Below are 27,292 nucleotides of genomic sequence, written 5' to 3'. Positions count from 1 at the left end.
GATTTTTCAATTAAGATTTGCCTCATCTTAGTAGAGAGTGAATAACTAGACTGGGACTTGATGCTTGTTTCTGAGGCCATGAAATAATTTTAATATTTTTTAATTGTAGGTTGCCAACCTTGCATGTTCTATTTCCAACAATGAAGAAGGTGTGAAACTAGTTCGGATGGCAGCTACTCAGCTTGAAGGCCTTTGCCCACAGGTTTGGCAAAATACTCATTCTAAAATGTAATCAGAATTGTTTTTCTTTGTTTCTAAAGTGTTTTGCCTTTGAAATTAAATTCTACAATTTGCTGGAGGAATTGAATCTGTCATGCAACATCTGTGGGAGGAAAGAAATTGTCGACTTTTGGGGTTGAAACCCTGTTTCCGGTATCTGCAGTCTCTTAAGTTTCCACAATAAATTCTACTTTTTCTTTAAAATAATCTACTTTAAAGAAAGCTTTTAATAATTTAGCAGCTCTGAACATTGTCTCTTATCATTATTTAAATTTCAATCATAGTCACTGTTGACACATTTCACCAACTGGCAAGTAACATTGTCAGTGGCTTGTTAACTAGTCACTGCTAAATCATTAATGTTGGTTTTGAAGTTTACGTAAGTAACATCTTCAAGATTTTTGTAAGATATGAGCTTGCAAATGACTATTATCAATGCAGGCAACTTAATGTTTTAAACTAATGCATTTGTACAAATAATGCTAATTAGTTTGTTTTGCTCTTTTTAGGTTATAAATGCTGCCCTTGCTCTGGCAGCTAAACCTCAGAGTAAGGTAGCCCAGGACAATATGGATCTCTTCAAAGAATTATGGGAGAAACAAGTGCGCGTGCTGACAGATGCTGTGGATGATATTACTTCCATTGATGACTTCTTGTGTGTTTCAGGTATTTCTAGCAGTGCTTTTTTAGAATACCTGTCATAACTGACTGAAAAAAGGATAAACAATTATTCACTTCTTAAAACAAATGCATTAACATGTTTGTATTTTACTTCAATTAAGTTGGATGCACCAGGTATATTTTAGAGATGTAATCAGGGTTAAAGTATATCCCACAGACTAAAAGCAAGTTGTCATTATTGTGTTTGTTTTGTATTAATTCTTTATATTTCAAATTCTTAGTCATTGTAATGACATAGCAACAAAAATGAATATGTTCAAGACTCCCATCATGTTTGAATACTACAAACTATTCTAACAGACAGATGAAGCTCTGTAAAAGGAAATTTTCAATGAAATATTTCTGTAATATTCTAGCAAGTCGTGCGTTCTGAAGGATTGAACTTGAGTGCACTATTATATATTCCAACTTATGAGCCTGAATTTGGGGGGGTTAAAAACAACATTGGTTAGAGGGTGAATTGAATTGAGTCCTGTACTAAAAGAAAACTAATTTGAAAAGAACTGAATTTATTTGAGATACTTTATTATTAATTCAAATATGCTTTCCTTTAAACAGAGAATCATATCCTCGAAGATGTAAATAAATGTGTTATCGCACTCCAAGAGAAGGATGTAGATGGGCTGGACCGTACAGCTGGTGCAATTCGAGGACGGGCTGCAAGAGTTGTACATGTTGTCACTTCAGAGATGGATAACTATGAACCTGGAGTCTACACTGAAAAAGTTCTGGAAGCAACCAAGATGTTGTCTAATACCGGTAATCTATTGTGGCTATTCATTCCCTGTACAAGTATAGCTTCACCTAATATCATATTGAATTTTTTAAAGTGCCAAGTATTCACGCCTCTTTCTCTCACATCACATATCACAACAGGCCATGTAGCACTACATCATTTTGCTTCTCTCAAGACTGCTGGCCATGTTGTCATAGAAATTTAGGAAACATATCAATTGAGATTGAGCATTGGTGCAGATGGGGCACATTGCTGTAGTTTGCATCTCCAAATATAGTGTTTTGTGTCAGATCTTGTTATGCAAACTTGCTGCATGCTGTAGAATACTACCTAGATCAATGTATCACATGTTTTTAGGGGAATGGGGGCAATTTATTAGGACTTTAGTCACTGATCTCTGGATATACAGTTGCAAGAAAAAGTGTGAACCCTTTGCATTTACCTGGTTTTTTGCATTAATTGCTCATAAAATGTGGTCTGATCTTAGTCTAAGTCACAACAATAGACAAACGCTATCTGCCTAACCTAATAGCACACAAGCAATTGTACTTTTATTATCTTTATTGACCACATTGTTTAATCATTCACTGTCCAGGCTGGAAAAAGTATGTGAACCCTTGTATTTCATAACTGGTAGGACCTCCTTTAGCAGCAGTAACCTCCACCAAATGTTCCTATAGCTGCTGATCAGACTTGTACAACAGTGAGGAGGAATTTTAGACCATTCCTCCATACAAAACTGTTCCAGTTCATCAGTATTTCTGGGATACCTTGCATGAACAGACCTCTTCAGGTCATGCCACAGCATTTCAATTGGGTTAAGATCTAGACTCTGACTTGGCCATTCCAAAGCATGAATTTTCTTATTTTTAAACCATTATGTTGTTGATTTACACTTATGTTTCAGAACATTGTCCCGTTGCATCATCTAACTTCTATTAAGTTTCAGATACCCTGACATTCTCTTGTAAAATGTCTTGATACAGTTTTGTGTTCATTGTTCCCTCAGTGATAGTGAGCTGTCCAGGTCCTGAGGCAGCAAAGCAGCCGCAAAACATGAAGCTCATGCCATCATGCTTCATAGTTTGGATAGGTTTAGGAGTTGGTGTGCAGTGCCCTTTGTCCTCCAAACATAGCAGTGTGCATTTCTGCCAAAAGGTTCAACTTTTATCTCATCTGTCCACAGAACATTGTCCCAGAAATGTTTGGAGAACAGTGGTTTCCTGTGTGGTGTCCTTCCATGAATAGTATTCTTGTTCAGTGTTTTTCTTATAGTGGACAAATGAACAGAAACTTAACCAAGTTCTGGAGATCTCTGCAAGTCTTTTGCTGTTATCCTTTGTTTCTTTTTCACCTACTTCAGCATTGCATGTTGTGCTCTTGGTGTGACCTTTACAGAATGCCCACTCCTACAGCAAGTAGCACAGTACTGAATTTACTTCATATGTAGGCAGTTCCTCTTTCTGTGGACTGATGAGCACTCAGGTCTTTAGAAATGCTTTTGTAGCCTTTTCCAGCTTCGTGCATCTTTACAATTCTTATTCTAAGGTTGTCTGAAAGTTGTTTTGATCAAAGCATGGTGCACATACAAGATCTTTGTTGAGAAGAGCAGGCTTTGTAAGTAACCTGACATTATGTGCCTTTTTTATAGGGCAGGGCACCTCTACAACCCACACCTCCAAAGTCATCTCATTGATTGGAACACCCAACTCCAAAAAGCTTTTGTAGAAAGCATTACCCCAGAGGTTCACACACTTTGTTTGAAATTAGACTGTGATTATTTAAATGGTGTATTCAGTATTGACGAGAAGAAGTAGAGTTGTTTGCAAGTCATTAGTTTAGGCAGGTACTGTGTGTCTATTATTGTGACTTAGATGGAGATCAGACCCCATTTTATGAGTAATTAATGCAGAAAACCAGGTAATTGCAAAAGGTTTGTGAACTTTTTCTTGCATCTGTAAATTACATTACCAACAACTTCCTATAGTTTCAGCTTTCAAGATAAGTGGCATACAGGGCAACTCTTGTATTATCTTTTTGTCTGAAATGTGCCATTGAAATCTATTGTACAGTCCATGAACCTGGAATATTAGGGACCTAATCCAAATAAATGACAGCTTGCTAGCAAATTTCCTTGTAAGTGCAGAAACAGAAGATTTACTGCCTTGTCCATAAATTGGGTTTGCTTTAGCAACCATTGCTTCTTCAACAGCAAGAAGAATGATAGTCTAGACAGTGTTACTGGAACATTGCCCAGAATTCTGGATCATTGATCCAAGATACTGGTTCCAGTCCGCTTTGGTTGCTGTAGAAGTTAAAGTTCAAATAAAAAAAAAGTCTGGAAATAAAGCTAATCTCTGTTACAAGAATTGTTAGTCTACCAGATTAGATCTGATAGTTTTTATTACACTAATATGTTTCAGGGAAAGAACTCTACTTTTTCTTGTCTAGTCTTCCTGACCACAAACCCTCCAGTATGGTCTTATATTACTTGGAGTTTAGAAGAATCTGCCCAAATGGCATAGTGACATGATTTAAATGTCTAATATCCTATAGGACCTTGACAGAATAAATGCTGAATTGCTTTTACTCGTTGGGAAATCATAAACAAGGAGACATTACTAGAAAATAGGGGTCAATCATTTAAAACTGAGGTGCTCAGAAATTTCTTCTCTTGGAAAATAGTGAATGTATGGAATTCTCTACCTTGAGGGTGGTGGGGTTACATGTAGGGTGAATATAGATGGATGCTTGAAATATTAAGGCATTGAGGGCTAAAGAGCACAGAAAAGTAGTTGAAACTATCATAGATGAACTGTGACCATCTTTATTGGTGAAGCAGCTTTGAGGAATCTGATGGCATTTTTGTGTGTTCTTATAATTAAAAAAAACACTAAAACCATACAATGCAATATTGCTGTACTTGAGGCTAATTGAGGACCATGAAAGAGCTTTTCTTTCAAATGTCCTCTGGTAATTGGTAAATTTACCTTTGTTATTTTGTGCACCTAGTTCATGTGATGAGGTGGAGTGTTCCCTGTGGCTGCTGTTGACAACCTTGCATTTATAATAATTTGAAGAATCCTACTCTGTAGAATGAAAACAAGAAAGGAATTTAAATAATGGAGCATGTCCTGTTTGACAATAGCTAATTGCTGATAGTTCTTCTAAAAACTATCATTAATTAGTGGAAGCAAATGGTAATCAATATTTTTCTAAGGTGGCTCAGTAACTCTGAATGTAGTATATGCTTCGATAAAAACAAAAATAAATTTAGTGTGTATATAACTAGTGTTCATTTATTTTCCATATCCAGTTATGCCACGATTTACAGAGCAAGTGGAAGCTGCTGTGGAAGCACTTAGTGCCAATTCTGCTCAGCAGGTAGATGAGAATGAGTTCATTGATGCTTCACGCTTGGTCTATGATGGTATTCGTGATATAAGAAAAGCTGTATTGATGATCAGAGTGAGTATATTTTGCCATTCAGATCATGGGCAACTTTGTTAAATTTATTTTATTTTAATGAAATGTAATTGGTTAGCAATTCAAGGCTACCGCAAAAGTTGTTACTTGAAATATTGTTAGTTGTTGTTTTCAACGACCATAGTGGCTGAGGTTGTTAAAGAGCAACAACTATATCTACAATATTCCTGGCCTTTTTGAGTCTTGGCCAATATTGGTAATCCTGCTGGTTATACATTACTGTTACTGTTAGGCACCTCTGTTTTCATGTGGGCTAAAGAGCCATTTCTGTCCTTTATCATTTTATAATTCTAAAATACATCTAATTGAGTGTTCTTAATTTATTTCAAAATTAGCTCTATAAAAATCAACTTGTCAATTAATCTGGGTTTTTCCAATGTTACGTACCCTGTAACTGGGTCACTTACCAGCAAAGATAGAGAGGTACGTTGAAGTCTGATGGTACTATTTTTAACAGTATTTATTGCTAAAAATACACAAAAATAATATCAATGCAAACATACAGATAATATACGTCGTCAATACTAAATCTAAAAGCGCGGGTATAATAATAATCAATAAGAAATAGCTCTACCGTTGTCTAGGGGATAAGGTATTGTCCGATGGAAATATAAAAGACACTTAAGTTCATTCAGGCTGCAGCCTTTGGTTGGAGAAAGACAGATTTTTGGAACTTGCCAGCTTTTCCTTTTTATGATGTCAATCCTTCAAAATTTCATTGGTGGTGATCTCTTCTTTAGTTAAGCTGTCTTCCGTGGTAAGGCCCCAATCCCGGCAACGGGAAAGGACACACTGGCTGTCGCTATTAAACGCTGTCACGGGATTTCTAGCGTTTCTCCTGGTGCGTCTAAAGGGGTTGTTCCCCAGACCCTCTTTTATCCTTACTCATGGGGTCTCAGATGTCAGTCAGGTTGGGATGATGCCATCCCCCAACCAGCTCACGTTGCTCATTCCTTGAGGGCTTCGATGAATAGCACAGTGCTCAATACACAATTCCGTCTCCAAGAGACACTGGCCGTTTCCCGTGGCTTTGTATCGCTGAGGGGCCAGGACATTCCAAACCTCTTGTGGATTCTGCGTGTCTTTCTCTCATTTCCTGGGTTTCCTGACCTGAGCTGTTGGGCGTATGAATTGTTGTACTGGGTTATAATTACGACAGAGGTGAAGTGGTTAGCTGACTCAGGTTAGAGTAGCTGAAGTGTTCAATGGGCCAATAAATATAATTCGTGGAACTAATGTGTTTTAATATTTTTGCTGCCAAATTACCCCTTCTGCAGCAAAATTGTAATATACAACAAGATGTAATCATGTACAGGAACTCGTGCTTAAAATTAATATGCCACCCTTAATTACAAATTAGACTGACATTTCATAGTCACTAATTAATCAATAATGATGAGAGAAAGGCGGTACAGGATTCCTGTTTCAAGTGAAATTGATTAAGATAAAACTACATCTGTTTAAAAGTGAGTTGGTTTCTGTATTCAATGTTATCAGTGTGTCCATATTTTTAAAAATACAGTTATAATTGAGTGTCGTTCGATTAATGCAGTTGAAAATGTATTTACCACACAATATGAGGATCTCTAACTACTGTTTGTAGTTTCCTTTTTAAAATAAAGAAAGATAAACTTTTCAGGTTTAAGGTACAATAATAAATTTCCTTATTCTGAAAATCTTTCAAAATCATTTGTTCATGTCCTTGAGTTTACAAAATTTGGTTTGACCTGCACAAGCTTCTGGATAATGAGTCCAATTAGTGATTAATTCATTTTGAAGAATGGCTTACATAAAGTAGGGTTTTGGACAATAATCTTCTGTATACCAATGATTTTGCGTCCAGCAATTTGGATACCATATTAAGAATAGGCAATTTAATGTCTTACATTTGTTTACCTGTCATCTACAAATTATAAAATTAGTGAATACATAACTATTCTTACAAAGAACCTACTATAGGTATTAAATAGTAGCAGATATTCTTGAGCTTGTGACCATCTTTAATATTGAAAAGTTCCATTGCAGTACAATATCGCAACTTTAAAATTTTCAAATAAACGTCAATTTAGATATCAAAACAGCAATCATATTCTGTTTTCCCAATGTCAGTGTATTAATACAGCTTTTACTGCCCCTCCCCCTCCCCACCCATCAGACACCTGAAGAACTGGATGACTCAGACTTTGAAACTGAAGACTTTGATGTTCAAAGCAGAACTAGTGTTCAGACACAGGAAGACCAGCTTATTAATGGCCAAAGTGCAAGGGTAAGATGTGTCTATTAACTCTAGTTGCTTAATAGGATGTGTATTGTCCAAACTCTTTGTTTTTAAATACCAAAGCCTTGGCGATTGAGTATTACACACTTTCTGGGGAAACAACTGACAGCTGTGAGCCTGAAATTGGTAAATAATGTTGCTGCAGAACTAATTATGGACAAAATAAACAAATAATGTTGTACAGTGATAAGTAGTAATTTCATAATTTTATTGCAGTAGGATCTTTTATTATAAGATATTTTATTTGAACTGTTTTTGGGAAAGAGTTGCTTGTATGATTTTGCTTAAAATAGCTGTGCAAAGTATAAGACCAGAGAATATTGTCCTCTATCAACGTAGATGACAGCTGTTAGGATCTGAAGAATGAGTTAGGGCAGTTTCAGTACAGTTCCTAATGGACAGTTCCACAGTGCTCAGCTGCTCTGATTTTTTTTGGCACTGATTATCACTTGGAAAATGGGTGTTTTGAAGTCAATGGGAAAGGGAAGTGAAAATGTTATGCGCTGTATTTCTGAAGCTGGGATTAAGGCATCTTCTCCAAATAAGGGAAGCACTGTAGAGCATCAGCAAAACCAATGTTTTGTAGTACAGAGCTGATCTGAAAAGTAGTTCTGTTCATTTGTGGATTTCCTGTGTGTACTGTTTATTGTGTTGCCTTTACAAATAAAGCTTAACGTGTTCAATTTTTACATCAGTATTTCACAGCGGTTATCTGCAAAAACCTTACTGATTTGGTGAAATTAAAGTGTCAATAAAAAACTGCATATGGCAATACTCTTTCTGAGTTTGCAAGGACATGTACTTGCATGTTCAGCATCAGGAAGAATTCAGGCTCACAACTTTTAGGTCTTGCAAAATCGAGCTACTTTCAAATGCTATTGGAAGCCAAACAAAATATTTAGGTTTTATTTGCTGCTGTGTTTAGCAGCAAGTAAGCTAGAAAGCCAGTCAGTATTCAGGATCATAGATTGCCTGAATATGCAGAGATAATCATGGCTCTGTGTACTACATCCAGATTGAAGTACATAAGCTAAGAAAGGGGAAGGTGAGCTAGCTAGAATGTTTTACCCATAGCAGGTGTATCAAAAACAAGAGGGTGTACATTTAAGATGAAGGAAGGAACTTTAATAGGGATTATCTGAAATATTCTGCTAGAGGAGGCAACAGAGGCAGAAGAATCTGAAGCAATTGCAACAATCAAGCATTTAGACAAATGTAAGGTGTAGAAGAATGTGGCTTTAGTACAGGTAAATAGGGTTCGTGTAGATGGGTTTAAATACGGCTGGATGTGGCGGGCCAAAAGGCCTATGTGCTGTACAACTTTTACGCTCTGAAAAGTGATGTAGAAGCTGTATGGTCAAGTTAATATGCAAAAATTGGCTCAAAATTGAATGAGTTAAGCCTTTCCGAAAATCTTTTTTTAATTTGTGAAAGCTATCATGAAACTGAATTCTGAACTAAAATTGTTCAGTCATCACCTTAGAAAAAAACATGAGGTATTGAATAACCAAGTACAGGTTGATTACCCCTTATCCAAAATTCCAAAATCTGAAAACTTCCGAAATCCAAAATTTTGTTTTGAGTGCTGATGTGACATCACAAATGGAAAATTCCACAAAGGAAAGATTCTAGGTGATGTGCAGATCTCTGCACACAACAGGCAGTTCTGAAAAGTGACCTCACATGTGTAATGAACAGAAGTTAATGAAAAATAGAAAAATATTGCATAAAGTGAAAAATGATTATCGCAATCATGTATTAAAAGATTGGATTTATCAGCGTTGGAGTGAACATATGCCACTTAATAGTATGCTGATCATGAAACAAGCTAAGGTCTATCACAAAGAACTGAAAATTGAAGGTAATTGTGAATATTCAGCAGCCTGGTTGCAGAAGTTTAAGAAAAGGCACGGCAATCATTTTTTAAAAAAATTGTCGTGATAAAGCATCTGCTGATCACAAAGCAGTAGAGAAATTCATTGAACTTGCCAAGATTGGCACTGATGCCTAACAGCTGCATCAGTACATTTGTGTGATGAGCAAGTGTAAGACAAAGACTGCTTACTGATAGCCCATAAATTAAGTTGGAAATGATGGCGATTCCAAACTATCCCATTATATATTCCAAAATCGGAAACATTTCCAGCCCTAAGTATTTCAGGTATGTGGTACGCAACCTATATATTGTTCAATGCATACACTTACTATCAGTGTGTTGATCTCAATCCTTAAAGTAAAAGTTCCTTTTACATCAGATGTCCACAATATCAGAGCTGTTATTCTATTTTATTTGTTATCTTCTGTGAAGTTTGCAAGTTCTTACTTGCTCTACAGATTAATGGTACTATATAAAATTAAGCAACTGGAGGTTTTCCATTTGAAAAACAAGATTCAGCTGTCAGCCTCATGTCTTTGTTTATTAATTCACATTTGAACAGGTTTTTATTTTATCTTTTTAGGTCTGATCTCTAGCTGTGATTGTTTTCTTTTTCAGGCCATTATGGCACAGCTTCCACAGGAGCAGAAAGCAAAGATTGCTGAGCAGGTAGCCAGCTTTGAGGAGGAGAAAATCAAGCTGGATGCTGAAGTTTCCAAGTGGGATGACAGTGGAAATGATATTATTGTCTTGGCCAAGCAGATGTGCATGATTATGATGGAGATGACAGACTTCACAAGGTGTGCTATTCATTGTAGAATTGTAGCTCATAGTTCAATGTTATAATTTTAGTTGCCAAGTATCTAAGTTCTGAAATTGCCTCCTTAAACCTTTCTGCCTTCCCTTTTGAAACTACTACAGTAAAACTGATAACCTGGCACTCTTGGAACTTAGTTGTGCCAGAGCTTCAGATTTTCTGAAATAATGGATATTACTCCTAGTAATATCCGAACAGAATCTGAATTTCCCCTTTTTGTATATGTTATACAGTGATATAATGTACTTTCAATTGAACCTAATGAGCTTGAAGGCGGCTTGGATAATGGCAGTAGGAAAACAAGGCTCTTTGAAGTGAGCATAGAAAATGGAGCTACACTGAGTAGGAAACAAAGCCACCTGATCCACACATCAAATTGTAAAGATTTCTAAACAATGGGATAACACAGTATCAGAGGACTTTACATGCCATGTTATCAGTACTATATTTACATATTTATTTTTTTACTTTTTTTTGTATTTGCATGCCTTTTGCACATTGTTTCTCAGTATTTATACATATGTTTGTAGCTTTTCATTGCTTTATTTTTCTTTGTTCTACTGTGAATGCCTGCAAGAAAATGAATCTCCGGGTGGTATATGGTGACATAAGCGTATTTTGATAATGAGTTTACTTTGAACTTTAACTTTTATTGTACTTTGGCCAAGCTTTTGCTCCTCAGCTCTACTAGCTCCTTAACTTAGTGTCAAGTTTTGTTGTAAAATACTTGGCGCATTCTGTAAATATAAGTTGTTAATAAGTTGAGTTTAATACTGCTTTTTTTTTGTTCTATTTTACAGAGGGAAAGGTCCACTGAAAAATACATCTGATGTAATCAGTGCGGCCAAGAAAATTGCTGAAGCAGGTTCAAGAATGGATAAGCTTGGACGTACTATTGCTGATCATGTGAGCATGCCTTCCTCCCCACCCTGATTGGTTTCTAGCTCTTGCAATCATTCTCTCTCCCCTCCACCTCCAAATACCCCCACCCCACCCTTGATGGTAGGTGACATTGGTCAATAAAAATTGAGGTGGAATAATCTGGGATGTTATCGGAAGTACTAAGATCTCCATGTAGCACACCTGAGCCTATTTCTTTGCTCAAGGATGGCTGTGAAACATTATGGTATATTGGATTCTTGAATTGGGCTTCTGAATCTGACAGACAATAGGATATCAAAATAGACACATCTTTGTGTTTTAAAGTTTATACACTGAGTTACCAGCAATCTGTTTCATTGACTAATCCATTTAAGTTCTTTTTGCAACAGGAAACTGAAACATAATTAGCAATTTAATAGGACTTTTGTCATTTTAAAATGCAGCATTTTAACTACAATACTAGATCTTGTAGAAAATAGAGAATAACATACAGCCAATAAATTATAAATTCTAGTACATAATTGCTGTAATTTCCACTATTGACAATTAAAATGTGTAATTGAATAAATAACATGAGAGCAGGCAGGTGCGGACATCTAAACTTGCTCACTGCTTGTTTCACTCGGTATTGTGGTAATACTCATCTGTTTGGTACAAGGTGACTGAAGACCTTTTTATATCAATGGTGTCTTTGCAGATGCCTCAGTTACAGGTTCCTACAGATGTTAAGTCTGAATAAACAGTACTTATAACAAGCAGTAACTTAATCCACTTGATTGACTCAATCCACTTCTGGTTTAACATAATTGAGGTGCTAAAATCTATTAGTTTTAAGACTTGGATTATACTGTGGGATTTCAGTAAATAATGTTTTTAATTTGAAACGTTTAGTTAGAAAAGCTGATCAAGTTAATCATACTGCCTGCAGAATATAACTGGAAAGTTATTCTATTTGTCTCTTTGCACCAGGATGTATTTTTTTTTCTGTTAAGATGTACTGGAAAAATTCAATCTTTCTTTCCTTCATAACTTAAAACAGCTTTTCTTTTTCAAAATCTGACATTACCTTTGAAAAATCTCCATTCACCTTTGAGTATTTCAGACAAAATTGATTTATATAGATTTAATTTAAAATGTTAAATTATTACATGATAAATGATAACTGGTTTTTTGTAATTTTGCATTTAAGGATATTTTTACTCAGCTCAGTTATGTTTATGATGTATTACCAGAAATATATACAGCCTGAATTGTTAGTGAAAATTTCAGTCCTGAGTTGAGTGATTGGTTACCTAATTGCTTGCAGGTAATTAACCAATTAGCTCATATGTATTCATCTTTTAACAGAAAAGCATACAATACTGTGCAAAAGTCTTCGGCACATATACAGTGCCTATAAAAACTATTCTCTCCTTCCCCCCCCGGAATTTTTCATGTTCTATTGCTTTACAATATTGAATCACAGTGGAGTTAATTTGTCTTCTTGATACTGATCAACAGAAAAAGACTCAACTGTGTCAAAGAGAAAACAAATCTCTACAAAGTGATTTAAGTTAATTACATGTAATTTACCAAATAATTGATTGCAAGTATTCACTCTGCCCCCCCCCCCCCCCAATCTGGTTAATAAGGTACACCAAATCATCACTGGTTTCTGATTGGTTTCAGAAGTCACGTAATCAGTTAAATGGAGATCACCTGTGTGCACTCAAGGTGTTTCAATTAATTGCAGTAAAAAATACACCTGATTCTGGGAGGTCCAACTGCTGTGAGTCAGTATTCTGGCAAAAACTAAACCATGAAGACAAAGGAAAACTCCCAAGCAATTCTGCAATAAAGTTATTGTCCATCATCAAGGACTTGAAAGAATATTGCACAGCTATAAATCTGCCTAGATAGGCTGTCCTCAAAACTGAGTGACCATGCAAGAAGGAGACAAATGAGGGAGGCCACCAAGAGACCTATGACAATACTGGAGGAGTTACAAGCTTCAGTGGCTAAGATGGGAAAGGCTATGCATACAACTGTTGCCTTGGGTGCTTCACCAGTCATAGCTTTATGCAAGAGAGGAATATGGGAGACTGAGTCAGCTGGAAGAAAGTTCTATGGTCTGATGAAACCAAAATTGAGCTTTTTTGGTCATCAGACTAAATGCTATGTTTGGCATAAGCTAAACATTGCGCATCATCAAAGATGACACCATCCCTACTGTGAGGCATGGTGGTGGCTGCATTATGCTGTGGGGATGCTTCACTGTACAGGCACTAGAAGGCTTGTAGAGGGTAAAATGAATGCAGCAAAATACAGGGGAAATCCTGGTGAAAAACCTGATGCAGTCTGCAAGAGCACTGTGACTTGGGAGAAGGTTTGTTTTCCAGCAGGACAATGACCCCAAGCATAAAGCCAAAGCTACACAAGAATGGCTTAGAAACAACAAAGTGAATGTCCTGGAGTGGCCAAATCAGAGTACAGACCTCAATCCAGTTGAGAATTTGTGGCTGGACTTGAGAAGGGCTGATCACTCACGATCCCCGTGTAATCTGACAGAGCTTGAGAAGTTTTATAGGGAAGAATGGGGAAAAAAGTACAGTGTCCAGATGTGCAAAGCTGATAAGAGACCTATCTGCACAGACTCAAGGATGTAATTGCTACCAAAAGTGCATCTACTAAATACTGACTTGAAGGGGGTGAATACTTAATGCAATCAATTATTTTGTGTTTTATATTTGTAATTAATTTAGATTACTTTGTAGCAATCTATTTTCACTTTGACACTAAAGTATCATAAAAGCCAAATTAAATCCACTGTGATTCAATGTTGTAACACAATAAAACATGAAAGCTTCCAAGTTGAGGTGAATACTTTTTATAAGCACTGTATATAACTAGGGTGCCTAAGACTTTTGCACAGTACTGTATTTGCTGATGTGCAATGGAGATTGAGTTAGTAACTGTGGCAGGAGCAAAGGATGTTGGGAATGGCAAGGGTGGAGCACCATAGGTGGGGGCAGGACAGGTGGCAGAGAAGGAGTGCCGGGGATGGGGGAGGGGGTTGTAGACACGCTCTGCCCTGAGACACCAGGCACGGTCATTTGATTCCTAATAAGTGGTTTATTGATCATTATATCTCTCTGGTGCTTCCTGCTCCTTTCTCTCCCCCCCCCCCCCCCCTTCTTTCTCCAACCATGATTTTTCTCTCCCCGCCCCCTTCCCACTCTCAGTTCACAATGGAGATCTGTATCAGAATCAGGTTTATCATCCCTCATATATGTTGTATTTTTTGAGGCAGCAGTATAGTACAATATATACATTTCTACAGTACTATGCAAAAGTCTTAGGCACCCTAGCTATACATATATGCCTAAGACTTCTGCACAGTACTGCACAAACTGACTGGTTAAATTTTAAAACCAGCAATACCAGTAGCCTATTACCCATATTAAAGTTCTGAAGAAAGCATTGAGTGCAGATTGAAATGTGGGGGATTCATTCACAGATTTAAAATATTTCTCAGGTAGATAATTTCTTGTTCCAAAACAAAGTATCAAAGGCACTGGACAAAGGTACTAAAATCTCTGGTAATATTTTTGACCCCCTTATCACAGTTTTCTTCCATGTACTTAGCTTTTTGTTCATAGAGAAGCCAGGCATCACTGTAGCATAAGTAAATGGTAAAATATTGTGTTTAACCTATTAACTCATGCAGAGAAACACTTAAGTCAATTTCAGAAGATGTAAATGACAAACCATTGCAGCATTGGTGCCTCCCATCCAAAAGTTGCTTTGAATGTCAAGCATGAAGACAGAAGTGGAAGACTACATTCAGACTGGTTACTGATGAAGGGATTTGTCTCCTAAGAAACAATCAAGAACCAGGGTCTTTACTATTTAAGGTTTAAACTGAAATATGATTGGACAGGGATGTTCTGATCTGCCAATTATTTGTCTGTGAAGACTGGCCAGCAGCATGAGTATTTCTAACCTTTTTACCTTCTTAGCACTGAATCCTTTTCCAGAATGCTGGAGGCTAATTAATGCACACAAGCTCCTTTCGTATTAATTTCAGATAAATGTCTGCAATTTTTGTTGGATTTCTTTTACAAATTCTGAGTTTAATTTGATTTTGCTGACAGGATAATGTAGATAAGTCAAAGCAAATCGTACAGGTCATTTCTATTTTCATGTTATCTATGTTAGTTGAACTTAGTTCTGCAGGCCATGATTATTGGTATGGATCCAGCAGGTTCTGCTCTTTAACTGAACTTGTCAGCCCACCTCTGCACCATTTTTCAAATTAACTCTATATCCCTAAATTTGCTTGATATCTGATATTTAGAAATTATTTCCTTGACTAAACCTCTGCAGCGTTCGTATGATGAGTTCTAAAGGTTCACCAGCTACTGGATGGAAAAAAAAACTTATTACCTCTGTCCTTCCTGGCCAGTTCTGTTTTGTGTCTGAGTCCTAATTCTATCTATTCCAGATAACAGAAACATTAACTGTTTGAAAGAAACCTCCTTTTAAGCTCCTTAAGAAGTGCATACATTTCAATAAAATTCTTATTTTTCTGTACTCTAGAGGAGTAAAGGCATAGTCTGTTTCCTTGAACAACAAATCTGTCATCTAAGAATCAGTGTGGTACTTTGTTGCAGTCCCACTATTGCATTTTTTCCCCATGGGCAGCAAGAGCATGTCTGTATACTATTCCAAATGGAGCATCACCAAAGCTCTATTTTTTTTTAAAACAGACAGACAGACTTTATTGATCCCGAGGGAAATTGGGTTTCGTTACAGCCGCACCAACCAAGAATAGTGTAGAAATATAGTAATATAAAACCATAAATAATTAAATAATAATAAGTTAATCATGCCAAGTGGGCATAAGTTCAGGACCAGCCTATTGGCTCGGGGTGTCTGACACTCTGAGGGAGGAGTTGTAAAGTTTGATGGCCACAGGCAGGAATGACTTCCTGTGACGCTCAGTGTTACATCTCGGTGGAATGAGTCTCTGGCTGAATGTACTCCTGTGCCTAACCAGTACGTTATGGAGTGGATAGGAGTCATTGTCCAAGATGGCATGCAACTTGGACAGCATTCTCTTTTCAGACACCACCGTCGGAGAGTCCAGTTCCAGCCCCACAATATCACTGGCCTTATGAATGAGTTTGTTGATTCTGTTGGTGTCTGCTACCCCCAGCCTGCTGCCCCAGCACACAACAGCAAACATGATAGCAGTGGCCACCACAGCCTCGTAGAACATCCTCAGCATCATCCGACAGATGTTAAAGGACGTCAGTCTCCTCAGGAATTGGAGACAGCTCTGACCCTTCTTGTAGACAGCCTTAGTGTTCTTTGACCAGTCCAGTTTATTGTCCATTCGTATCTCCAGGTATTTGTAATCCTCCACCAAAAGGTGCAAGACATCACTACTCTTTTACTCAAATCTTGCAGTATAGAGTATAACTATGAAGTTAAGCCATGAGTTTGAAAAAAAAACTGATGTTTTTTCACTCGGAATTTGAAACATTTATAGGAATTTTGAATTTTTTAACTGGAGTTTTCTTTTGTAGTGCCCAGATTCCAGCTGCAAGCAAGATTTATTGGCTTATCTGCAGCGCATTGCTTTGTATTGCCATCAGTTGAATATCTGCAGCAAAGTAAAGGCAGAAGTTCAAAACCTGGGTGGAGAACTCATTGTGTCTGGAGTAAGTATTCTGTAATTAATGAAAATACAGCCGGCTATTGTGAGATGTAACAGATATTGGCTTTCTATGCCATCTTTCTGGGCCAACATTTGCATGGTGGTATGTTGTGCCTGATTTGCACCACACAAAATGTGGGTCTGGCTGGTTGGGGTAATGTTGACCAAGAGAGAATTACTTTAAGTTATCTACTCTTGTTTTATTTTTGGGAAATGGGAGTCTAATTATTTGGTATTTCAGTGCAAAGCAATAGCCTATGTACAGTCCTGCTTGGTGGACCCCATGGCTTCATGCCTGGAGGATGTTGACTATAACTTGCTTGTTACTTTAGCTTCCAGAGCACTTCTGGATGCTGAGTTTTCCAGAGGTACACTAAGTTGGTTGTATTTGTGGTCATTCGTTTGCAAGGGTTGGGAAAATGTCCCATCTCTTTTGAAACCAGCTTGCAAATCTGAGGCACAATCAGTTCTTGGCCTCTTTCAACTAGGTTCTGTTGGTGTATCAGATGAAATCCCAAAGAGCTTCCCACAGAATTTCTATGTTGTCTACTTATATTTAAAATTAACCTGTCCAATCTGCCTGTTTTTGCCAATCTTCAAATGCATTGTTGTAGATTAAAAACATTAATCAAGTACTAGAGTAATGAGTTAATGACAAGCAGAATATTTTTAACATTAGTATCATCAATTTGTTAGTCGAATCAACTATATGAATTAGCAAGTTAAATATCTGTTTTTGAAAATAAATTACGATGTTTTAAATTGATTAGTCTTCTCCCTAACTTACACAGCATAGAATGTAGAACATTACAGCTCAAAGCCCTCTATTTTTCGATCATCCATGTTTCTAAGAGTTACTTAAATGTCCCTAATGTATCTGCTGTACTACCACCCATGGCACAGTGTTCCATGCTCTCACCACTCTGTTTAAAAAAAAAATCTTATCTCTAACATTCTTCCTAGACTTTCTTCCAGTCATCTTAAAATTATGCCTCTTCACATTCATCATTTCTGCCCTGGGAAAAAGTCTCTGGTTATCCATTTGATGGTGTACCTCTTGTCATCTTACACACTTCCCCGTTCCTTCATACAGCTAAGAGTCTTGCCATTAATCCTGCATTCTGCATTGAAATTCGACCTTCCAAGATGAATCACTTCCTCCCTTTCCAGGTTGAACTCTTCTACTACTCTGAACTCTGCTACTTCTCTGCCTAGCTCTATATCTTGTTACTATTCTGTTTAGCCAGTGACAACCTCCTTTTCTCCAAAAAGAAAAGCCCTAGCTCACTCAACCTGTCTTCACAAGACATGCCCTCTAGTCCGAACAGCATCCTGGTAAATTTCCATTGTACCCTCTCTACAGCTTTCGCGTCCCTCCTATAACGAAGTGACCAAAACCGAATATAATATTCCAAGTGTGCAAACCAGGGTTTTATAAATCTGCATCATTATCTCGTGATTCTTCAACTGAATCCCCGACTAATGAAGGCCAACACCTTGCACCTTCTTAACAACCCTATCTACTTGCGCAGCAACTTTGAGAGATCTATGGACGTGGATCCCAAGAACCCTCTATTCCTCCACACTGCTGAACACCTGGCAGAATACTGTTCATCTACTACCACCTTCTGCCTTCTCTGGGCAAAGTAATTATGAATCCACACAGCCAAGTTTCCCTGGATCCCATGTCTCCTGGCTGAATGAGCCTACCATGGGGAACTATATCAAATGGCTTACTAGAATGCATATATACCAAATCCACTGTTCTACCTTCACCAATGTGCTTTATTCAGGTATATACAGTATAATCTAACCTCACAAAGTACATCAGACTATGCTTTTCCAAACTCTCATAAATCCTGTCTGTAAAAGACTTCAATAACTTGCTCACAACTAACCTAAGACTCACTGGTCTATAATTCCCCTGGTTATCTCTACTCCCTTTTTTAAAATGAGATAACATTTGTCAGACTCCAGTCATCTAGTACTACTGTGGCCAGTGAGGACAGAAAGATCATTGGCAAAGGCACAGCAGTCTCTTCCCACAGTAATCTGGCGCATATCCTGTCCGACATTGGGAACTATCCTAATGTTTTTCAAAAGTTCCAGCACATCTTCTTTCTTAACGTCAACATTTACTAGCATTTCAGCCTTCCTTATATTGTTCTCGCAAATGTCAAGGTCCCTCTTACGGATGAATACTGAAGGAAAGTTTTCATAAAGGACCTCCCCTACCTTCTCCGACTCCAGTCAACTTTGTCCTCTTTTATACCTGATCATTCTACCCTCACCTTAGTCATTCACCTGTTCTTCATATATGTGTAGAATGCCTTGGGGGATTTCCTTAATTGTACTCTCCAAGGATTTCTTGTGCCCCCTTGTATCTTTCCTAAATCCAATCCTCAGCTCCTTCCTGCCTACCTTGTAACTCTATATAACCCTGTCTGACCCTTACTTCCTAAACCTTAATTAAGCTTTTTTCTTTCTCTCGACTAGATATTCCACATCCTCTGTGCTTCCTTCACCGTACCATCCTTTCCCTACCTCAATGCAACAAAACAACCTATACAGCCTCCAGTTTTCCATTTTGCATTTCCTGAGTACATCTATCCCCATTTCTGCTCCCAAGTTCCTACCTAGTGGTATCATAATTTCATCTCAATTAAATAATTGCCCATACTGTCTGCTCTATCTCCCTCCAAAGCTATGGTAATGGTCAATAAGTTGTGGTCACTCTCCAAAGTTCTCACTCACTGAGAAATCTTGACACCTGACCAGGTTCATTGCCTAGCCTCAGATCCAGTATGACCTCTCCTTTGGTTGGCCCGCCTATATACCGCATCAGGAGTTCTTCCTGGACACAGTTAAATAACAGCAGATTGTGCCACTGAGTTAAATCCTTAATGCTATTTACTGAATATAACATTAAGTTTCTCTGCACAGCTTTCTCCTGACCGGTTAAAGCAACAACTTTAGCTTTACAGTGTACTGTACATATTAATTTTAGTACTTGACCAAGTAAATCTTGCTAGGGAGAGAAAGATCCTATATATAATATAACTGAAAACTCTGGTAAGGCCAAAGAAATTCTAGGCACATGTCTTCACTTTTATTGGATAAAGTGAGAAAGATGAAATTGTACAAATGCATTTCATTCAAGAGCAATCCTATGTTTAGATTGTTTATTTTAGAGTGCAATTTGCTCATTTAATAGAGGTCTACTTTTTCTTGCTATATGATTTTATTTTCATAGTTTTAGCTATTTGCTAAAGAATTGAAGTATTAACCAATGTCATTGTAACTGAATATGATTTGAGTTGAAGAATTTCCATATGGGATGTTTAAACATGATTCATTACTATATTGACATAAGAGATGGATTATTTGCTGGTCCTTAGACCTCCTGCTGTGCATAGCCATTCAGAAAAAATAACATTTGGAAAGCTGTCAGTCACAGAGCAAATCATTTGTAGTTGACTAATATGACAATACTTGCTGCAGACGCTCACTTGGAAAGATCAGCCATTTTCTATGATATTGTACAGCTATCAGCAATGAGGCTGTATTTCAAGCCAATAATTTCAGGAGAGGAATGGAAAAACTTGGAGGTAACTTGGTGTGTGTAATTGGCAATTTTAGACGAGCCATGAAAGTGCGTTAGCACTATGGTTTGGCAATGGACATCAGGCACTGTAATTTAAGGCAAAATCGTGCATTAAATCAATTCATTCACAGAAATTTTGATATCTTAATTATATTCAGTATTGCCAAAAAAAAGGAGTGCAAGTTTTGGTGCACAATTTAACACTACAATATAAAGACTGAAAAATTAAGGTTTCTTACATCTTATACGTTTGCATGATACCTCACAGATGGTATTGACAAAATTACATGTATAGTTATAGCAGCATGTGCTGTTAGTAAATAGAGTTACTACATATAATCTTGAGTTTATGTTAAAATTGCCACTTAATTGTAGTGTATATTTTTCAGACATTTATCTTGTGTCTCATTTACAGGTGGATAGTGCAATGTCTTTGATCCAAGCTGCAAAGAACTTGATGAATGCTGTGGTACAAACAGTTAAAGCTTCCTATGTGGCATCCACTAAATACCAGAAGTCTCTTGGCATGGCATCACTGAACATGCCTGCTGTTTCGTGGAAGATGAGGGCTCCTGAGAAGAAACCCTTGGTTAAGAGGGAGAAAAATGATGATATTCACAAAGTTAAAAGATCATCTCAGAAAAAGCATGTCTCACCAGTACAGGCTCTCAGTGAGTTCAAAGCTATGGATAGCATTTAGAATTAAAAAAAAACATTCCTATAATATATCACTGAAAAAAGTACAGTTGTATGGTTTCAGGAACTCTCTGTAATTTGCTTTAACTTTTTATTAAAAGAAAGCTAGGCATTTAATATACATAAATGTGAATCATAGCAAGTTACTCATTCGTTCTTAAAGTTAAAAAAAATTAGGCTCCATTCCATAACTGGGAGGGAAGTTGAAAAGATCTACAGATTAGGTCAAATTTGAGCTTTGTCTGACTCTCTGTAACAACCTGGTAATACTTTAATATAATTAAGAAACTAACTTTTTAAGAGTTTTGCAGTTCGAATACTGAGTTTTAAAGCCCACAAGTTCTTACAATCAAGAGAGATGGCAATAAACTTTCAAAATCCTTTTCAATGATCAATCACACTTGTACAGTAATGAAAGACTTTAAAGCATTGCTTTTATGTAGAGGTTTTGATTGATTTAATTGCTTTAGCTGGTTTGTGGGGTGGTTTGTAATTTTGAATTTAAGGGTTTTCTACTAGTTTTCTTTCCCTTCCTGCTACACCTCTTCTCTTCCCCCCAACCCCCACCTCCCTCCAGATTCTCCCCACCTTCTCCTGCAGTCAAACCAAAAGGGAATTTCTATCTTTTTTTTTGTTACCCTTTTCAAAAAAGGGGCAAGTTCTTTACACATTCTTAAGCATTAATATGATCTTTGGTTGTGGTCGATAGAACAATAGAGCTTTAATAGCCAAAATATTATTGTGCTACGCAATCTTATATATATCAAGGTAAAAAGTAATGGTATGATAATCATTGGAAGACAATCCTAAATTAGTAACTAGAGTTGTAATGTACCATACCTAAGGACATTTTTAAAATAAATCTTTTTCATGATTTAAATGCTTTTTGAACTATAAATTTACCTCTGTACTGGCTATAATTCTCAAATAAAGTTACTGTTTTGACAAACTTTTTAGCTTCTGGCATTCTGAAATTACAGCAATCCATCTGCAATTAACTGAAATATATCATGGTTTCTGTTCTACATACGTGCATAACAAGCTAAGAATACCTACTCCAGCTTTGGATGAAAAGTTTCAAGTTACAGTCATAGATTTGGCTACATTTGGGCAGTAGTTGTTCTGGTCATGGAAGTTATTTACATTAAAGTGCATTTTTAATATAATTAGAAAAAGGTGCATTGCCAACAGTATTTCATAACTTGAATGATACAGATATGGGCATTGTGGGCATGGGAAAGTGATTTTGGTTTAAGTATTGTAGTTCTGTAGGTTGTAAATTAGCTCAAAAGCATGGATGCTTAAAACGTTTTCTTGGAGTAGTAATATCTTTACTCTCTTTTGGATGCAATGGCATTTCATTGATTATTAGGCATTCTATATCAAAGGTGTCAACCGTGACATATTATGAAGATCATATGACATGCGATGCAGCCTTTAGTGATTGCGTATGTTTACCTTGATGTTATGTCATTTTACCAATGTTCAGTTTACTGTGACAAATCAAAGTGGTTGAAGTCACTCAGTCAACATCTTTGAATGTACAATAATGAAGGGCAGAAGAATTCTGATGAAGAACCTTTCCTCTGAAAAGGTAACTCTCTTTCCACAAATGATGCCTGATGAGTTTTTGCAGATTTTTTTTTTAATTTCACATTTAAAGACTTTAGCTTTTTTTTGTGGGGGCATTTCCTTCTATCCATTGCATGCAGCTTTGAAATGTTCCTGAGAGGCAGGAAAACAGATATCTTAAGGAGGAAAATCTGGAAGTTAGCTCTGTAATCATAAGATATCAAACAAATCTAGTATTGTTACTGGTGGATACCACAACCTGTAAATCCCCTCCTACTTTCTCAGGTGCGGAGGATTTTGATGCACACAAGGAAGCTGCCCATTACCCTTTTGAACGTTTGCATCAAGTCTGCACTCACTATATGAGCCAGGAACTTTTTTGCAGTGACAAATGCATTTAGCAATTTGTATTAGTGTTTTGATTGATTCCCTAACCCACTCAAATTGCCACAGTAATGTGAATGTAATTTAGTATTTTGACAGCCTCAATTAAAACTCTTGCCCCGCCCTCCTTCCCTCCCCCACATGTAAAGAACCCAGCTTGAAACTTTCATCATTGCTGAATGAATTTAAACTAGGTGTCAATCTAGATGACTTCCTTTGGGCATTTTCCAGTATCTCTATCAATTGCCATAATGAGAGGACCAAAACTGGATTCAATATCCCAGAGGCAACCTGACCAATGACTTGCACGGAGAATAGTATTTCTTGTTCATTTAACTATCTTAGCAGGGTATCTTATCACTTTGACTTTTTATAATGGCCTCAGGTGATTAATGCACTTTCAGAGGTTTGTTCACGCTAACTGCTAGGTGGCTCTTTCATGCAAAAGTTTTAAGTGCATAAGGCTGTGGTTGTGTTTGCCTATACAGAAAGTGCACAATACTCAAATATATTTCTGATATTCTTCCCTTCACTTAATTTATATATTCAATCTACTCAAGATCCCTGCCTGCAGACTTCATTTATTCTTGAAGTTTCCACCACCAATTACCATAAGGGTTCATCAAGACTTGCCTGATTTCCACAGAACTGCAATTACTAATTTATTTCGGGCCTCAAAAATACCAGCTACGGATTAAAATATATTCACTATCTTGCTTAACTATGAGTTTATGTGCAGAAAGACAATTTTGTATTTTAAGGTTTTATCTCATTGAGTCTCGATTATTTTGTCACCTCCAAGTGCTTTCATCTTGACTCTTTGGTTCTATCGTACTCAAAGTTTGAGCATTCTAAAACTATGAGCAAGTTGCTTTGCTGGAAAGCCACAAATTGACTAAGGCACACTTAGGCAGTTCATAAATGAAAATGGGAGAAGATAATTTAATTTGGATGTTAGGAAAAATCCATTAGTATGCTTTGGAATGGAAGAGACCTGCTTTGGAGAGACAGAGAGTGGCGGCTATGCATGTATGTTAATTTTTTTTCACAATAGTGAACAGGAATGTTTTGTCCATAGTTGGAGAAAACAGTGGTGTCAATCTGTTGCCCGAAGAATGTTGTCCATCTGCCACTGATTTGGCCTTTTTTGGTATACTGGGTTTTTCTGGGATCTACTGTCCAGTACTTCATCTTCAGTAATGAGAAGTGTAACACAGATTATTTTAGCACGAACATCTGGTTTTAATCTCAGAACAGCTGTAACAAACACAGAAACTTGGTGCTAGTTTTAAACATTAAAAATATATATATATATATACACACACATCACACACTGTGTATGAAATTATTTAAAAAAAATAATTGAGGGCATTGAAATTTACTGAGAAAAATACCTAGCTTTCTTTTTGACAGCTTTCTTATTGTCCATTGATTTTAATGGAGTTTGCTATGGTTGCATCAGTTTGAATATGCACAGGCTTCCCACCTTACCAGTTTTGCGCAGGCTTAGTGGCTGGACATCCCAATTGATACTTGGAAAGCTGGTAAACGTGCATTGCCATGCTGCATTCCATGCAGAGTACAGTAGTATAAGACATCCTAGCTAAGGGGCAGACTAGACTGGAAACTATGACTTAAAACATAGAGAACTACAGCACAGTACAGGCCCTTTGGCCCATGATGTTGTACTGACTTTTAACCTATTTTTAAGATCAATCTAACCTTTTCCTCCTACATAGCCCTTCATTTTTCTATCACCCAAGTGCCTGAAAGAGAGTTTCTTAAATGTCCCTAATGTTTCTGCCTCTCCCTCAGGTAGAGTATTCTATATAACAACCCCTCTCAGTTTTAATAAAAACACTTGCACCTGACATCCACACACCCCATCCCCAAATGCTTTCCTCCAACCATCTTAGAATTATGCTCTCCTGGTACTAGCTATTTCTGTTCTGGGAAAAAGTCTCTGGTTATCCATTGTCTATACCTCTTGTGTACATCTATCAAGTTGCTCCTCATCCTTTGCTCCAAAGTGAAATGCTCAACCTATCTTCATAACGTATGCTCTCTAATCACTAGGAAGCAAACTGGTAAATCTCTGGACATTCTAAGGGGAATAATCCACACAATCTATGTGAATTCAAAATAACATCTCCACCTCTGACAATCAACACTGGCGCTCCTCAGGAATGTGTGTTTAGCCCACTGCTCTACTATCTCAACATCCACGACAGTGTGCCAAGGCACAGCTCAAAAACCATCTATAGCTTTGCTGATGATACAACCATTGCTGGGAGAATCTCAGATGGTGACACGAGGTGTACAGGAGTGAAATACACCAACTAGTTGAGCGGTGTCATAGCAAAACCCCTGCACTCAATGTCAGTAAGAGGAAAGAACTGACTAGACTTAAGAAAGGATAAGATGAGAGAACACACATCAATCCTCAAAGGGATCAGAAGTGGAGAGAGCAATTTCAAGTTCCTGAGTGTCAATATCAATGAAGGCCTAACCTAGATACAACATATCAATACAGCTATAAAGAAAGCGAGACAGTGGCTATATTTCATTAGGAGTTTAAGGAAATCTGGTATGTCACCAAAAACACTTGCAATATGGTACGGGGTGGCTACTGAACAGGATCGAAGTAAATGACAAGAGTTGTGAAATTAGCCATATCCAACATGGCCTTTGTAGTATCCAAGTCATCTTCAAGGGGGAGTGACTCATTAAGATTCTCAGCCACTCAGTACATGCTCTCTTCTCCATCAGGAAGGAGGTACAGAAGCCTGAAGGCACACACTCAACAATTCAGGAGCAGCTTCTTCCCATTTGCAACCCAAATTCTGAGTGGGCATTGAGCCCATGAGCACTACCTCACAACACTTAATTTAAGTATTTAATATTGTTCTTAACAAATTTCATGACATATGCTGCTGATATTAAACCTGATTCTATATCCTTCCTATAAAAAGGAGAGCAGAACTGAAAAGTATTTGTTGTGTGGTTTAACCATGGTGTTTTATAGAGCTGCAACATTACCTCACAGCTCTTGAATTCAGTCTCCTGACTAATGAAGACCATCACACCATAACGCCACCTTAACAACCCTATCAACTTCCTTGGCAATTTTGGGATAAGCAGGAAATGAAATACGCGATAAGTTCCTTTTCAAAATTCAGTAGTCAGATACAGGAAGAAGTTTTGCATGAGCAGAAGTGGTCCCATTTTCATCAATTGAGAAATAAGTGCAAAAAGTGAGGGGGAGAAAAAACATCTGACTGAAACAAAGACATGATAAAGCTGCCATTGTGCTTGTTTTATCAAGAGACACCTGGTCAATACCTCCTATGGCAAAAGCCAAGACATACAAACCTGTCCTTGCGACCGTGATCTCTGCAGGGTCACACAAGTGCCTGCACTGCTCTCTCTCGGATCAGCTTCACTCTCACTGTTTTGCTGCTTTCTGCCATATTGCAGAATGCCAGAAATATTGACCAGAATATAAGGAAACTTACACTGTTAATCAAATCGAGTTTTGCATTCAGCCTTGCATTCAGTAGATTACTTTGAATATTGTCAATAGTGCACGAGTTCATAGAACGTTTTCATACTCTTATCCATGATCACTGGCAACTTCCTGCCAAGAGAAAACTGTTTCCTGAATGTACTGTTCTTCAGAAGCCTTTGTAGAGTTCTCTTGCCCTCAGTAAAGAGGTGACATGGAATTCTGCTACATCTTACCATAATAATGGGAACACTTGTAGGATTGCTTCTGACATTTTTGTCACTGATTTGTGAGAGTGAACCTGTCAGTCTGGATATGATGTGTTTTGCACTGCCTATGACAAGGGGGAAAAGAGTCTGGCCTTTTAAATTGAGTATAACTTGAGCCTTAAGTGTTATTGAACGCTGTTTTTGCTGTGAATGATCATATCAATGTGGGAGACAATCTCACCAGGAACAAAGTTTGATATTGCTTGGACACCTGGTGTGCCTGATGAAATAACACTTGACATGTGAAATGTTCATATGGTAGGAAATCTGGCATTAAATCCTATTACACTGTGTGCAAAAATAATCTAAGAAATGTTAAAGAAGTAATTTATTTGCACAATGGTCTTTGGGGCATTTTGCAACTGCATATCTAAATCTTAAAACTCATTTTAAATAGAAAGACATGAAAAAATGTTGACGTATCTGTAAAAGAACGTAAGGATAAATTAAAGAATAATAAACCAACCACTTAACTACATTTTCTAATCAAGATTGATGACCCCATTCAAATGAACCCTGGCCATAGTGGCATAGTGCTGAGGAGCCCGATACAAAGTGATGTCAAGAATACCAGAGCAGGGATGTG

General features: G+C 37.3%; 1 protein-coding gene across 3 annotated transcripts in view; it reads left to right on the top strand.

The window, feature by feature from the left end:
* ctnna1 (catenin (cadherin-associated protein), alpha 1) overlaps positions 1 to 21,565 on the top strand; it is a 113,582-nt gene extending 92,017 nt beyond the window's left edge. For all 3 annotated transcript variants that reach the window (XM_059990139.1, XM_059990140.1, XM_059990138.1), the window contains 9 exons: positions 110 to 202; positions 729 to 885; positions 1,459 to 1,659; positions 4,953 to 5,104; positions 7,278 to 7,388; positions 9,895 to 10,076; positions 10,894 to 10,999; positions 16,546 to 16,680; positions 20,696 to 21,565. In XM_059990139.1, the coding sequence (XP_059846122.1) occupies positions 110 to 202; positions 729 to 885; positions 1,459 to 1,659; positions 4,953 to 5,104; positions 7,278 to 7,388; positions 9,895 to 10,076; positions 10,894 to 10,999; positions 16,546 to 16,680; positions 20,696 to 20,980 (1,422 nt within the window). In that variant the 3' untranslated portion in view covers positions 20,981 to 21,565. The remainder of the gene's footprint in view (positions 1 to 109; positions 203 to 728; positions 886 to 1,458; positions 1,660 to 4,952; positions 5,105 to 7,277; positions 7,389 to 9,894; positions 10,077 to 10,893; positions 11,000 to 16,545; positions 16,681 to 20,695) is intronic.
* The last annotated feature ends 5,727 nt before the right edge of the window (positions 21,566 to 27,292 follow it).

This window comes from Hypanus sabinus, chromosome 15 (genome assembly GCF_030144855.1).
Source record: "Hypanus sabinus isolate sHypSab1 chromosome 15, sHypSab1.hap1, whole genome shotgun sequence".
Taxonomy (NCBI): domain Eukaryota; kingdom Metazoa; phylum Chordata; class Chondrichthyes; order Myliobatiformes; family Dasyatidae; genus Hypanus; species Hypanus sabinus.
Note: the sequence above shows the minus strand (reverse complement) of the source record. Positions and strands in the feature narration are given on the sequence as shown.